Here is a 16410-nt window from a genome sequence, read left to right on the forward strand (position 1 = left end):
AATCAAACAGTATAATATAAACTATGAGTTCCTTATATGTCATTTAAAATAAAGCCAGTATTTCCTTTTACTGTGTAGGGCAGTGAAACATTACACAATAAATTATGAAATCATGTAAATCAACAAATCAAGTACAAATACTCAATTGGTAGAAGAAGGAAACTAAGTGAAGAGTGAAAAAACAGTGTTGACATGGCTGTCAAAACTGTTTAACATGTAGAAATGAAGTAGATTCATGGCAGTGAAATTTGGGGACAAATGGGCATGTAACTTCATTATGGTTTGAATTAAGGAGATAGGCTATTTCAAAAGCTCAAAGGGTACTTATTGATGGTATTTAGCTTCAGAAGATTTATATGATTCATTTTAAAACATAATGCTCTCTTAAAACAGGCCAGGTCCAGTGACTCATGCCTATAATCCCAGCACTCTGGGAGACCGAGTGGCAGGATTGCTTGAGGCCAGGAGTTTGAGACCAGCCTGGGCAACGTAGTGAGACCCCATCTTTACAAAAAATTTAAAACACAAATTAGCTGGGTATGGTGGCGCACACCTATAGTCCAAGGTGCTTGGGAGACTGAGGTGGGAGGATCATCTGAGCCCAGGAGTTTGAGGTTACAATGAGCTATGATTGCACCACTGCATTCCAGCCTAGGCAACAGAACAAGACCCTGTCTCTCAAACAAACAAGCAAACAAACAAAAAACAGTCATCTCAAATTCAAGTCAAAATAGCAATAACAATAATGAAAGTAATAATAATGCTATGTTTTTACACAATCATTGTTCAGGCTCACAACTCCTATTAATATTTTATTTTATTTTCCTTAAAATTAAAATTACACTATTCAAATTAAAGCAGACATAAAATTAGATTTGGAAGAAAATAACTTTGATGTATTATTTAAACCTTCTAGGATAAAAATACATGCAAATTCTTCTAATCATCCAGAACTAAGAAGACATATGAGGTATAAAATGGATATTTATTTTTGTTATTCTCAATGGAAGATCAAAGTTATAGTATGGTTCTCAGAAACTATTGTAACAGTTTACTTCATGGTCCAAAATTGCCATAGAAATTTTTCCTGGTGAATGGCAGATGGGGCAGCTAATATTTCCATGTTTATTTCTCAAATGTAGAATTCAAAAGAGAAGTGTCGACGAAAAAAAACCTAACACCTGCAATGGGAATACGTTAGAAATGTAGTATTTTTTTTTTTCATGATGTTAATGATTCTAATCTAAATTAATCAAGCTAATTAATGTGTTGCAGTAAGCACTGATGCAAACAGATTTCATTAATAAGTTAATGTAAGTATATGAAAACTCTATCTCTAAATTGATTCCCTTTGAAAAATTTCTGTAAGAACCATAGATTCATCAGAAATGCTCACAGGACAGATCCATATATGTTACAAATGGACAAACTAATAAGTAAATAACATAAAAAATAGTCAAGGGTAGATGTCCTGGCTTCACTACCAAATCATTTAGTAGTGTCAGGCTTGGCTGTGCTCACTGTTACTGTGTTATTGCTCTATACCTTCAAATTATTTAGAAGAGTAGTGACATTCTAACTAGCAAATGTCAAGTCCCGTAGGAGCACTGCTTCTGAACTAAGCTTAAATAAATATTCAATGCTTAATTTTGATTAGGAAATGTTGTTGATATTGTGGTTTTGCTTTGTAATCTGATTTCTACCAAAAGGATTAAAAGAAAGAAAAAAAAAAAGGTGAAAGTAGAGAATAGGCATGTTTGTGGATAGGGATTATCTTCATTGTGTTGGCAAGCAAGCAAATCTTGCCTTAGAGCTAAACAAATTTTGCTGATACTCAACTGTCAAATTATCTTGAGGTGAAAGATTTATAATAGCAAAGAGATAATTATGTGAGTAAAGATTTGAAAATCTATAGCACATCAGAGCATTTGATGTTGAGTTTTTAACATGTTTCTTCTTTCACCTGTACGGCTATATAAGACAAATCACTCTGTTCACTCTTGATATCCCAGTCTGTATCTGTTTCTGAATCACTGGAGTAAATGTCAAAGAGAGAGGAAGCTCTAGACCACAATTCATCTGTCTGAGTAGTTGCATTACACAGTCTTTTTCCAAACGCTTTCACTTTGGCTTGAATACCTGAAAGAGAATAAGCATAAGTACCTATGAGTTAGACTTTGCTTTTCATATATCTTTAATATACAAAAGATCGATTCAATTGCTTAATCCATTGAAGAGTCAAAACATACCCACACTACGGTGACGGGGCCTTTTCAAAGAAATTTGTGTACTTTTATGCACTGGGCCTTCTTCACAGTGAGTAGGTACTGAAGTGACAGTATTAGATGGATTATCAGCATGGGGTTGGGTTTGCACAACTTCATTTTCACACGTAATCTAAAAATATAAATCGGAGGAGAAATATATTAAAGTTTACCTTATAGGGTTTTATCTTTCAAAAGTTACAAGTAGTAAAAGAGTATAGCTGAAAATTTTCAGTCACATATTAGTAAGGCTGATACTTGAACCTAGGCAAGGTGAATCTATAGTCCAAGCTTTCATGAATTCTGCCATACTGTCTTTTTTTCCACTTATAAATCATGAACTCTGGTCAGCCAGAATGTATAAGCTATTTGCTTACAACTAATTATTTTTTTCTTAAATCAACAGCTAGAAGAGATAATACTTTTTTTATTTTTTGAGACAGAGTTTTGCTCTTGTTGTCCAAGCTGGAGTACAATGGTGCGATCTCAGCTCACTGCAATCTCCGCCTCCCAGGTTCAATTGATTCTCCTGTCTCAGCTTCCCAAGTAGCTGGGATTACAGGCAGGTGCCACCATGCCTGGCTAATTTTTTTGTATTTTTAGTAGAATCACGGTTTCACCATGTTAGTCAGGCTGGTCTCGAACTCCTGACCTCAGGTGATCCACCCGCCTCGGCCTCCCAAAGTGTTAGGATTATGGGCGTGAGGCACCGCGCCCAGCCGAGATAATATTATTAGTATTAACTAATTTGATATCTTAGCAGTCATATTATTCTAGAAAACCTAATCATTTGTTCTTTATACTTTATAGAGGACTCCTTTAATAAGATAAATGACTTTTAATACTTTCCTGAGAAAAATTACATTGTGAAATGGATTTTTTTCTTTTCTTTTCCTTTTTTTTTTTTTTGGAGACAGGGGTCTCCGTCTGCCACCCAGGCTGGAGTGCAGAGGCATGATCTTGGTTCACTGCAACATCCACCCCCTGGGTTCAAGCAATTCTCGTGCCTCAGCCTCCCAAGTAGCTGGGATTACAGGTGCCTGCCACCATGCCTGGCTAATTTTTTGTATTTTTAGTAGAGATAATGTTTCACCATGGTGACCAGGCTGGTCTCAAACTTCTGACCTCAGGTGATCCGCCTGCCTCAGCCTCCCAAAGTGCTGGGATTACAGGCGTGTGCCATTGTGCCAGGCGGTGAAATTTGATTTGTGGGGGAAGTAATATGGGTCAGAGGTAGAAAGAGGGAGGGTTTTGATATGTAAAAGGTAATATAAGACAAGGTACCTACAGATTATGTGGAAGAGGGTAAGAAATATCTGGAAAAGTCAAGAGGGCCTGGGAGGAGAGAAAATAAGTGATAGAGAAATGAAAACAAAATTAAAGTGTTTAGCAGTAGTGGCAGCTGCCTTCAAACCACTGAAAAAATATTTTAGTAGGTGTCTTTGGTGGCTGTACCATAGGCCCAGGCTATTGATACCCAAGTTAAAGAAACTTTGTGGCCAGGCACAGTAGCTCATGCCTCCCAGCACTTCGAGAGGCGGAGGCATGTGGATTACTTGAGGTCAGGATTTCGAGATCAGCCTGGCCAACATAGTGAAACCCCATCTCTACTAAAATACAAAAATTAGCTGGTGTGGTGGCACATCAGCTACTTGGGAGGCTGAGGCACAATAACTGCTTCAAACCAGGAGGCAGAGGTTGTTGCAGTGAGCAGAGATCACACCACTGCACTCCAGCCTAACAGAGTGAGACTCTGTTTCAAACACACACATACCCACACACAGGAAAAAAAAAAAAAAAAAAAAAAAAAAAAAAAGATACTTTGTAAAGAAATTTTTGTGAAGAGTCCCTTTGTAACATGATTCTTATTTAAAGGGTTTATCTCCATGTTTAAAAAATCATGACCAATTTTCACTAGTTATATCTACGTCTAAGTCAAGCATTGTCAAAGTCCAGAATAAGCACATATTTCTTTACAAAGAGGAGTATTCTGGATAAAATAGAGTTTTAGAAATTTAATCAGGGTTTGAAAAATAACTTTTGTTCCCTTTATAACAATAATACATTTTTTTACTGCAAAAATTTGCATCATACAGAGAAGCAAAAATAAACTAAAAATTTGTCATAATCTCATAATCCATAGCTAAAACTTTATATTTTGATGTTTTTTGTCTTTTTCTGTGTATTTTTAAAAATTGAGATAATATAATGCTTTATAACCTAGTTTTGCCACTTATTTTATATATCATCTTTCTATGTTATTAAATATTCTACATCATAATTTTTATTGCCACATAGGAATGTATTATACAGATATACTACAATTTATTAAAACAATCCGTATTACTAGAAATATTTGAACATAAATCTCCTATGTAGATATCTGATTGCTTCCTCAGATTAAAAGCTTAGAGGCAGAATTTCCAAGCATGTATTAATCCACTAGGACATGAGTCAAAAGAAAATATCTAGAATGAGGCAGAAAGAGACAAAAGGAAAACAGAAAATACAGAAAATGTCATAATAGACATAGGGGATAAGATTTCAGAGTATAACATAAAATGGGGCAGACACAGTATTTGAACAAATAACAGCTGAGAATTTATCAAAATGGATAAAAGGCATTAAGTCATGGTTTTGCAAAAGTACTATAAACCTTTTCTATTTATCAAAATAAAAACAACAGAAACCAAACCTATGCACACTACAGTAAAACTGGAAAATGAAGAGAAAAACTTAACAGCAGTCAGAGGAAAAAAGATACATTCTCTTCAATGGAGTAACCATAAGACAGAATAATGCCTAAACTTTTTTTTTTTCTCCTTTTGAGATGGAGTCTCGCTCAGTCGCCCAGGCTGGAGTGCAGTGGCGCGATCTCGGCTCACTGCAAGCTCCGCCTCCTGGGTTCACGCCATTCTCCTGCCTCAGCCTCCCAAGTAGCTGGGACTACAGGCGCCCGCCACCACGCCCGGCTAATTCTTTGCATTTTTAGTAGAGACGGGGTTTCACCATGTTAGCCAGGATGGTCTCGATCTCCTGACCTCGTGATCCTCCCGCCTTGGCCTGCCAAAGTGCTGGGATTACAGGCGTGAGCCACCGTGCCCGGCCATGCCTAAACTTTTAAGGACAACACAGAAAAGACTGAAAGTAGAAGGATGGAAACAGATGTACTATGCAAACACTAAGTTAAAGAAACCTGGTGTTGCTATATTAGCACTATATACCTAGTAACATAGCCATGCAAGTTTGATTCAAAATATATACATACCTAATAACATTGCTAATAACCTAATAACTTCAAGATATAGACCACAAAATGGGTAGAATTTGAAGATTAATATGTAAATTCAAAATTGCAGTGGAAGATTGCAACATCACTTTCTTAGTAATTAATTGAATAAGATAAAAATTCCAAAAGGATATAGGAAATTTAAATATGATTAATAGACATAGCGGAACACTATCCAAGTGCAGTACGCACATTCATCTCAAGTACATATGGAACATTTAAAAAACTATTTTGGGCATGTTACAAGTTTCAACAAATTTCAAAAGATTAAGTCCATATATTGTAGTTTCTCTGGCAGTAGTGTAATTGACCTAGAAATCTATTGCAAAAATTTAACTAAAAAATGCCCAGAGATATGGCAATTAAAAAATATACTTCTAATTAACCCTCAAATAAAATATACAATCACGATGGAAATTAGATAATCTGTACTAAATAATAATAAAAATACTCCATACCTAAAACTTGTAAGATTCAGTAAAGCTATGTTAGGTGGGGACTTACAATCTTCAATGCACATATTAGGATAAAAAAATTAATTGGGCTTAATTTAGGTTGGATTTATTAATATCATGCAAAAAGTATTCCACAAAATATCTCGAACATATCCCCCTCTCAGGACCCAGGTTTTCCTCTATCAACACCATTCTACTGAATTCTACATTTGGGAAATCAGCTTGTGAAACTTAGCTGCGCCATTTACCATTCACCATAAAAATTCTGAAAATCAATGATATAATTTAACTTCGTAAGAAGTTAAAAACAGAGCAGTGGACAAAATTTTAAAATGTAGAGGAAGGGAATAATAAATAAGTGAAATAAATGAAAAAAAATTCTAGAAAGATCAACAAGGCAAAGTTTCTTCTCTGAAAAAACTAATAAAAATCGATATACTGGTGGGGCGCGGTGGCTCACGCCTGTAATCCCAGCACTTTGGGAGGCTGAGGCAGGTGGATCACTGGAGGTCAGTAGTTTGAGACCAGCCTGGCCAAGATGGTGAAACTCCATCTCTACTAAAAATACAAAAATTAGCCAGAAATGGTGGCAGGCACCTGTAATCCCAGCTACTTGGGAGGCTGAGACAGGAGAATTGCTTGAACCCTGGTGGCAAAGGTTGTAGCGAGCCGAGATTGAGCCACTGCACTCTAGCCTGTGTGACAGAGTGAGCCTCCATCTAAAAAAGAAAAAAAAAAAAATCAATAACCCATCTGGTGAAGCTGATCAAGAAAAAATGAAAAAGCAAAAATTACTTCGCTCAAACAGAATTTTTTCAAATACAAGATTATCATGAAGGTTTTGTGTCAATACATTTAAAAATTTAGATGGAACAAATTAAAAAACACTATTTATCAAAATGGATAAACAAAATACTATTTATCAATATGGATAAACAAAAGAACTCTGAATAATATTATAACAAAGCAATTGAATCCATCATAAAAAACCTTTCCAAAAGGAAAACTCCTGTCTTATCAATGAGTTCTACCAAATATTAATACCAAATTTATTAATGCATATATAATGGCATTTTATATAAACACTCCAGAGAATGAAAAAAGAGAGAACAATTCCAAATCTGTTGGCATAATCTTCATACCAAACCTGAGAAAGGCATTCCAAGAAAGAAAATAACTGTAGACCAGTTTCACTCATGCACACCGATACAAAAATCCTAAATATTTTATTTTAGTTAATATTTTATTAAGCAATATGGGAAAGGAATAAAGCACTTTGACCAAGTTGAGTTTATTTTAGTCATGCAAGTTTGATTCTATATTTTAAAATCAAGCGATATAATTTACTATAATTTACTATATTAACATAATAAAAATGTTATCCTTAATAGATTCAGAACACCCATTTGATAAAATTCACCATTATTTATAATTTAAACTAGGAATAAAGGGGAACATTTCTTTTTATTACAAAGAGAGCTATAAAAAAGTATAGTAAAAATCATATCAAATGGGGAAATATTAAAGGTTTTTCCTCTGAAATTAGGAATGAGAAAAGGATTCCCCTCACCTCTTCTGTTCCCCACACTGTACTGGAAGTTCAAGCCAGTGCAACAGGAAGAATATGAAATAAAAACACGAACATCAAACACTTTTTTCAGATGATATTTTTGTACATGTATAAAATTCAAGAGAATTTATAAACTATTGAAATTAATAAGTGAGTTTAACAAGATTTTTGGATACAAGTTCAATAAAAATTAATTTATCAATATATACTTATAGATTATAAAATTTAAAATACCACTTATAGTAGCAAAATCAAATAGCTGTGAATAAATCTAATGAAAGATATATAAGACCTCTATATCAAATACCATGAGTAACTTTTAAGAGAAATTTAAAAACCCAAATAAATGGAGATATGCGTTCATGGATTAGAAGAATCAATATTGTCAATATGCCATTTATTCCCACATTCATTTATGAATTCCATGGAGTCATAATCAAAATCCTAGTACATAATTTGTGAAAATTGACAAACCAATTCTGAAATGTATCTAGAAATCTAAAGAGCCCAACATAGTCAAAATATCCACAAATATGAACAAGAGGTATTAATAAATTGGATATTAATTCTTAATAAAGCTATATAAGACACTGTGATATTTTTGCTAAGACAGGCAAACAGATAAGTGAAACAGAATAAAGTATGTGGAAACAGACCTATGCATATAAAGGGCACTTGATTTATGACAAAGTTGACATTGCAAGGCCAAGAGGAAATGCTAGTAGTTTCAGTAAAAGATGCTGAGTCAAATGGGTATCAATGTTGGGAAAAATGAAACTTAAATCCTACCTCACACCAAACACAAAAATCAATTCTGAATTAGATCTAAATATAAAAAGTAAAAACAACAAAGTTTATTACAAACAGCATAGTAGAATGTTTTAAGTATTAAGCATAAAGAAAATTATTGGTAATTTGGACTACATCAGAATTAAGAACTTCAGTACATCAAAAGACATTATTAAGAACCAAGAGGCAACCCACAGTGGGAAATGATAACATTTAACTGAAAAAGGACTTCGAGGTAGAATCTATTAAAAATTCTAAATCAACAAGAAAAGCCAGACAATCCAACAGAAAAATGGGCTAGATTTAAAAGGGCATGTCACTGAAAGCTACCCAAATATCCAATTAATATTTGAAAAGGTATTTCCTTACTAATTTCATCAGTAACCAGGGGATGAAAAACAAAAACACTACTACCCACTCTGCAAATGGACTCAGATGTGAAAGACTAGAAATCCCACATATGGGCAAGAATGTGGAACAATGGAAACTATCATACTTCTGGTAGAAGTGTAAATTTGTACAAGTATTTTAGAAAACTATTTGGTATTATCTACTGAAGTTTAATACTATGACCCAGCAATTCTAGGTAGATTTCCTCAGAAATGTGTGCACATGTGGACCAAAAGACATGTACAAGAGAGTTTATAGTAGTATTACTTCTGATATTCCCAATGGGTAACAACCCAAATGTTCAACAATAGACAGATAAATTTTGGTATAGTCATACAATGGAATACTATATAACAATGAAAATGAACTACTGTTATATGCAATAATATGGATATAGTGACTCCTGGGGTGCTAGCAATGTTCTGTTTCTCTGACCTGGGTTGTGGTTATACATGTTCAGTTTATGATAATTTAATACTTGTCCACTTAAGATTTGTTCACTTTTCTGTGTATTTGCTATAGTTCAAGTAAACAACTTAAAAAATTCAGTTGGGTTTTTAAAAAAAGAATGCACAATTAACAGTTAAGGGAAAACAATAATTAAGTCCCTTTCTTTCCTTGGAAGTGGTGTCTTATCTTTTCTGAAGCCCCCAAGGATATTTAACATTCACATTTGTATTTATCTATATATAGCACCAAGCACCCAGAACAGTGACTACAATAGCTCCTCAATAAATGTTGTAGAATGACTGGAAATATGATCTGTAGACAGCTAGTCCTGGGATTAGGAAGAAAAACATTGGGTGGGGGAAGAAGTCAGATAGACAAGCCAATTTTTTAGCGATGTGATTAGGGTTCTCTATCCAGACCAGGCTGAACATTTATTGCTATTAACTCAAAATCTTTTTTTTTTTTTTAACCTTATATACTTTTAAAGTGACTATTTTAGAACTCACACGCATTTTTCTCGTAATTCAGCAAGTATATTAATGTACTATGGATTGTTATAAATGTTGGCTGGTTACACTTACTAAATGGAAAACAGATTTATTATGTATGCTGGATCTGTTTCCCAATGGTTAGTTTTGATGGGTTATAAAGACTTTGGTTGTTGGACTAGCTTGGCTTTTCTTCTCCAAGTTTTTGGTTAGGTTGTATAATTATGAAGAAGAAAAATGGTGTAGGGGGATGTGTGGGGCACATGTTTAGTATTTATCTCTCTTGCTATACACATATATATGTACATGGATGTACATGTTTGGGCAAAGTTTGCATAGGTGGTGATGGTAGACAGATGGTTCAAGGAAAGGACAGCTATCTTGACAGATATACAGCTTGGTGAGGAGGGAAACTGGCAGATAATTGAAAATTCAATTATAATGCAAAAAAATTGTTCTTATAATCATGTAATCATTCCATAAATTTTTATTCAACTACTTAAATTTGAAAATATTGTTTTAGGCACTGCAATACAATGGCAAAGAAATCAGACATGATCCTAGCTCTCATGGAGCTTACATTCTAATGCGAGAAACAAATATTAAGCAAACTACACAATTATTTCATGGCAATTATGGTAAGTGCTACTGAAGTATCTGTACTATTGAATCACATGAAGTACACGAAGAATGAGAGTACATAGAACTAAGTGATCAAGGGGAAAGATGTTTAGCTGACTTTTAAGGGAAAAAGACTTAATCGGTAGTGATGGGAGTGGGGGGGGGCATAGTTCCAGGATATTATAATACATAGAACAACTGAGCAAGTCTTGTTGGTAGGAAGTAATATAGTATGTCCAAGAACTGAAAGGTCAGCATGATGGTACACGGTGAGCAACAGGGACAGTGGCCTTGGATAGGGCTAGTGTGGTATGCAGGTGGAAAAAGCATGCGGGGCCATGTAAATTGGGTTAATAATTTTGTTCTTTATCTTAATAATTGCAGGATGCCATTAAAGGGTCTTAAACACCCACCCCAATGTAGGAAGCAGGTTAGTACTGCAGAAAGAGTGTTGGTCTGGCAACTGGACCTAAGTAAGGATTACAAACTCCTGAGGAAATTACTAACCTCTTGCTATAATTTAATCTGTGTCATGGTGGTAAGGCTGAAATTTATCACAAGGAAGGCTGGAAAGTTTTCTTTAAAATGGTAAGTGGGGAAGAAGGTAGTAGTAACCAGATGCAAAATAAGTGCAAACAATGTTTAGAAGGAACAGAAAAGTAGGCAGAAGAGAGCAAGATGGGGAAATTCAGCTCACCAGGGATACTGAACTTAAAGGCAGCTAGAGCTAGTATCAGTCAAAAGGAAGTTTAGGGGTGGGAAGCTCCATCTTCATCTGTAGCTCCACATCTCCTTCGCCCTATCATCTGTGACACAAATAAGGGACTTTCCTCAAGCTTATGTAATGTTATGCAAACACAGTTTCAAGCACCCCAATCCTGGAGATTTGCTCAAATTAAACGCTTTCTATTTAAAAACCCTGGAGCGGGGAGTGAAAGCAACTCAGTACTCTGCAGGACAAGGCTGTGTGTGTGTGTGTGTTTTGGGGAGGAGTAGTTAGAAGGAATTAACTGGGTTACTTAATTCCAAAGTGTTAGTGCTAAATGGGACCTTGGAGATCACCTCTAAAGTACACTCCTAAATTTGCAGATTAGAAAACAGGAACTTTGGAGATGAGGTGCTTTTCCCAAGGTGACACTAAGTGGAGGAGCCCAGTCAGAGTCCAAGGGTCCTTCCGAAACCCTCGGTGGTCTCTCTTTACCTGTGAAGCCGCAGCCTGCTTCCCAGCTCGTGGACGTGTACAGGAGACTGGATCTGGGACAGTCTCAGAATGCCTGGCTGCCTGGAGCTCTCCTCCCGTGTCCGGGCGGCCTGCTTGGTCTCTCTCCTCTTCCCCCTTAGATGCCGGGGCGGGCACTCGGTGCAGGGTGGGCACGGCGCCTGCCACTAGCCTCAGGCGCTGGGAGAAGCGCAGGTTCTTCTGGATAACCGAAGAGACGTCAAAACAGGCTGGGGCAAAGTGGTCAGAGCAGATGACCGAGCGGTCATTGCCTCCGTACCAGTCGGCGCGGCAGCCCCGCACGAAGCGGTCCCAGAGCAGCCGCACGGCCCGGTCTTTGGGGAAGCGGAACAGCGACTTCCCAGACTTGGTGGTGTTGCCGCAGTGGGCGGCCACACAACGGGCCGGCATGGCGGCCGTCTTCGGTGCGCGGGAGCCGGGCTCCCTGGACCTTCGCCCTTGGGCACGCTCCTCGCAGCTGCCTCGGCGAGGCACGTCCTCTCCTCCTCACCTGTCCCCTCTGGGTCGGGATCGTTTCCTTCCCTACCTCTGGCCACCGGAAGTGGCGATCTGGGGCCCCCAATGGGAGGGCTCTTCGATGTCTTCCTCCTCCTCCTCCCTGCACTGCTCCCCAGGAGCAGGTGGACACAAGCAGAGGGATACAAATTTCGCGCGGGCAGCGCTGAGGTAGGCCGTAAAGAGGAACGGACCGGAAGTGGTGGTTGTCATAGCCACCAATGTGGCCAGGCTCTTCCCAAGTTATCCTCCTCCCAATACTCCCGCTCTGTTTTTATGAGGCCGGAAAAATAGAACGAGGAAGTGGTGACGCACTGGGCTCTCACGAATACAACCAGAAGCTACATCAACTGCGCGGCCCTATGGATTCGGGAGAGGTCCAGACCGGAAATGGCCGTTTCCATGGTAACCCTGAGCCGGTTGCCTGGGAGATGACCTCTTTCGGGTCTCTTTGAATCTCTGCTATAGCGTCACTTCGAAGGCAGATCTAACAGAGATCCTGGACTGTCTCCTATCATGATTCCCGGGAAATATCGCTCTGTTTCTGGCCGGGCTGCGAACAACGTAAGCTGGGCCTTCTACTTTCTCTTTCTTCCCATTGGTACTCTTTCTGACTGGCGTCTTTGTCCTAGGAGATGGGCTGTATTATTGGGACCGGGGCCGCTGGGTCTGCTCAAGCTATTGTCTGACCGGCGTTTGAGGTTCGTGGGCTGGACCAAGGCACAATTTAATATTGTATGATAGGTACTCAAAGTCTTGTCCAGGATCTGGGCTCCCCAGAAGGTGGAGCTGGTCTGCTGTGAAAGGCTCGGGTTTATTTAAATTCCTTTGGCCAGTCAATTCCTTTTTCTTTTCTTTTCCTTTTGACTGTGAAGAGAATTTATCATTAGGGAGTCCCACCTCTTTCACCTGTCCCATTGAGATATTTATTTAGACCTGAATGGCAAATGTTGAAAGCCTGAGTACTAACTAGAGGGTTAAATTGCTGCCGACATTTTGGAAAATAAATCAGTGAAACCTTTTAATTCTTAGATGTGATTTTATTGTTTTCAGCAAATCCTCAGAACAAGATCATTTACCAGAAACAGAAATCGAGCATTCTGTTCTAATTTTTTGTTATATTTTTATGTGTACCTTTTTTTTTTTTTTGGAAATATGTGTTTGTGTATGAAGAGCAAATTTTATGGTTTAATTTTTACATTTCAGGTGAACTGTGGGCTTCATCTGGTTATTCAAACATCATCGCTTCCTGAAAAAAACAAAGTAAGATTTAAGAAGGTTGGCCTTTAAATAGAAGATTGTTTTATTTTCTACACAAATAGCAGCATGATTTAAGAGTAGATTCCAAACTGAAAAATTTAAGTAGATTTACTTTGATTTCCAGTTTAAAGCTAGTTCTTACTTTCTGCCTACATAAAGCCAAAATAGCCCTCTTTAAAAAACTTAGTGTTATTTTATTGATTACAAAAGGTAAGGTTTTTTTTTTGTGTGTGTGTGTGTGTGTGTGTGTTTTGACATTTACACTTTTTTTTTTTTTTTTTTCCTTGAAACAGGGTCTAGCTCTGTCACCCAGGCTGGGGCGCTGGGGCACAATTTTGGCTCACTGCAACCTCTGCGTCCCAGGCTCAAGTGATCCTCCTACCTCAGCCTCCTGAGTAGCTGGGACCACAGGTACATGCCACCAAGCCTGGCTAATATTTTTGTATTTTTTGCAGAGACAGGTTTCGCCATGTTGCCCAGGCTGTTCTCGAGCTCCTGAGCTGAAGCGATCCACCTGCCTTGGCCTCGCAAAGTGCTGGGATTACAGGCGACAGCCACCGCACCCAGTGATACTTACATATTTCTGAAATCAGGAGCCTTCTTAAAATTGATGGCATGTCATAGTTTAATTGGGGAGGTTTTTTTTCTTTCTTAGTAGAGGGTAAAATAATGGTATGTCTTACTACTGATGACACCTTAGATAAAATGGTAATTGGGAGGGCATATCCACACATCCCATTTAAAATCAGGGAAGAAAAAAATAGGTTAGCAGTGGACACATGTTAGACTTAATGTTATTTAGAAGTTACAATATGAATATGAGATTTTTTCCCCCAGACTATTTGCCCATAATGTCTCTAGCATTTCTAGAATTTCTGGCTTTTGATTTAATTTTTGAGATTTTGAGATAAACATGTTTCTCTTTTCCTTCTGTCTCACCTCAGCATTTATACTCACCTACTTTCTACACAGTATGTCTCAAGACACAACATGATTTTTCCTCCTTTGACCATGTTGGAAACCTCTAACCATCACAATTCAGGTGTTTCCTAAAAAGTTATTAAATAGGCATCACTGGAAGAACTCTAAAGTGAAGGGCAGAGTTTACACATAACAGCATGAAGAAGGGTAAAAAAAGGCATGAGGAAGGTAAATGGAAGGACATTGTTAGTCAAGGAGGCAGCTGTTGATGACATTATATATGAATATGAAAATAGTGAACACTCGGAAAATAGATCATTTGATCATCTCAAGCATCAGTTAGATTAATTTAAAAATATTCTTTATTGTAATCGAGCATAATGGATGCCCTCCAGAGCTTTCCTAATTGATTTCTCTGGACAAATCCTTTCCCACCATTATAATGTTTCTAGGGACTGTGTGCCTCATCTAAACATTTTTTCCAAACCATTCACTTTCTCTTGTGTGGACATCTATTCAGAGAAAATACCTTCAGGTCATATAATTCCTAAGGATATAATGCAAATGGCAACATAATGTTTATAGTGTGGATACATTAGAAGCATCTTAATTTATTCAGGGTACATATTTGGGTTTTTTGTGGCTAATCATAAGAAGTTGTTTTGGTTTTTTTTTTCTCATTCCTCCTACCAGATAATTATTTTAGATCAGTTTTAGATCAAGTGAAAACCCTTCTTAGAAGACTTAAATATACAATTGTATTATGTTATAATAGGACATTTAAAGGGATTATAATGATCAAAACAGTGATGTTTTTCAACAGCATTTTATTTATATTGTGTGCTTTTTTTTTGTAGCAAGTGGTTCTTTTAATCATTGTATTTGTGGTGAGAGCATGGAGGGATTGGAAGTGTCTCAGCTTGGAGTATCTTTTATCTGACCTCATAAAATTGACCCTGATTTTGTGCGTGGTAAAATACAATGATAGAGGTGCAGTCATCACCTCTATCTAGTTCCAGAATTTTTTCATCATTCCAAGTGGAATCCCTATAGCCATTAAGCAGTTACTTTTCATTCCCTGCTTCCCTTAAATGCCTAGAAGCCACAAATATGCTTTGCATCTCTATGGATTTGCCTATGTGGTATTTTGTGTCAGTTTTCTTTGACTTAGCATGATGTTTTCAAGGTTCATCCACACTGTACCATGTGTATCAGTTATTATATGTTTTTTTTATTATCTTCATTGCTTAGTGTTAAATTTGCCTCCAAATATTTTTTTCTTTAATAATGTTTTTCAGGTTGAATTCAAGCTAAATAAAGACACATCGTCATTCCCCGGTAGACTTTTACAACATGACCTTGAAAGAAACTACTCAAGTAGGCAAGGTATTGTCAGTGAGTAGAGATCAGATGTGGTTCATCATCTTTAAATAATATTAACTGTTTAATAATGTTGAATTACTAGGTCCAAATAAACTTGAATTTAAAATGAAATGGTTCACTGGGACCAAATTGGTTTGGTATTTTTAAAAAAATCATTGGTTGTATATATATAGCATAGTAGATTATTTCCAATATAGGAAAAAGCTGTTATTATTTTCCTTTAAGGGTGGGCTATACACTAGAGAATGGAAAAAGAATGTTTCAGATACTGTATTAGAACAGTATTTGGAAGTCGCTAATTAGAGAGAGTAAGCGTATGGGAACACAAATATTAAGGAAATAAGGAAAGAATGGAAAGTCAGCAGTAGAGAAGAAACAATCTTTCCCTGTTACTATCACATATAATTATAGATTTTATATTAAAGGCCTTAAACTTTAGTGTCTATCACTTGGGATCTTGTTACAAATGCACATTCTTAGTGCTCCCCCTCCATCTTCCCCATTCTGATTTTGTAGGTCTTGAGTGGGATTTGGAAATGTGCATTTTAATAATGTCACAAGTGATTCTGAGGTATATGGTTTGTGGGTCATCCTTTGACAAATAGTGCCTCATATGATCTGGTTATATTTTTCAAATCAAGGAAAAATTTCCTTCACATTTGAATCTTGGTTTGTTGCTGACAGCCATTAGCTTTGTGTAATGTGCTCATGTTAAACACTTCTGAATCCACATATACAAAACTGCCTTTACCTCTTAGGAGTTTATATGAGAGGGCTGATCAATATAGACCCTTC

General features: G+C 37.0%; 2 protein-coding genes across 4 annotated transcripts in view; one reads left to right on the forward strand and one right to left on the reverse strand.

The window, feature by feature from the left end:
- Positions 1 to 826: 826 nt before the first annotated feature.
- THAP10 (THAP domain containing 10) lies at positions 827 to 11986 on the reverse strand. The gene is made up of 3 exons (XM_050796366.1): positions 11518 to 11986; positions 2250 to 2397; positions 827 to 2139 (listed from the first exon to the last, which is right to left on the reverse strand). Exons 1-3 carry the CDS (start codon positions 11944 to 11946, stop codon positions 1943 to 1945), a joined length of 774 nt encoding a protein of 257 aa, XP_050652323.1. The 5' UTR covers positions 11947 to 11986; the 3' UTR covers positions 827 to 1942.
- A 454-nt stretch (positions 11987 to 12440) lies between these two features.
- Positions 12441 to 16410, forward strand: part of LRRC49 (leucine rich repeat containing 49) — a 168754-nt gene continuing 164784 nt past the window's right edge. The window contains exons 1-3 of one of the 3 annotated variants that reach the window (XM_050796297.1): positions 12441 to 12615; positions 13258 to 13314; positions 15531 to 15618. In XM_050796297.1, the coding sequence (XP_050652254.1) occupies positions 12568 to 12615; positions 13258 to 13314; positions 15531 to 15618 (193 nt within the window). In that variant the 5' untranslated portion in view covers positions 12441 to 12567. Of the gene's footprint in view, positions 12616 to 13257; positions 13315 to 15530; positions 15619 to 16410 lie in introns of those variants that run through there. The other 2 variants (XM_050796298.1, XM_050796300.1) reach the window with 2 other exon arrangements.

Source organism: Macaca thibetana, chromosome 7 (genome assembly GCF_024542745.1).
Source record: "Macaca thibetana thibetana isolate TM-01 chromosome 7, ASM2454274v1, whole genome shotgun sequence".
In the NCBI taxonomy this organism is placed as follows: Eukaryota; Metazoa; Chordata; class Mammalia; order Primates; family Cercopithecidae; genus Macaca; species Macaca thibetana.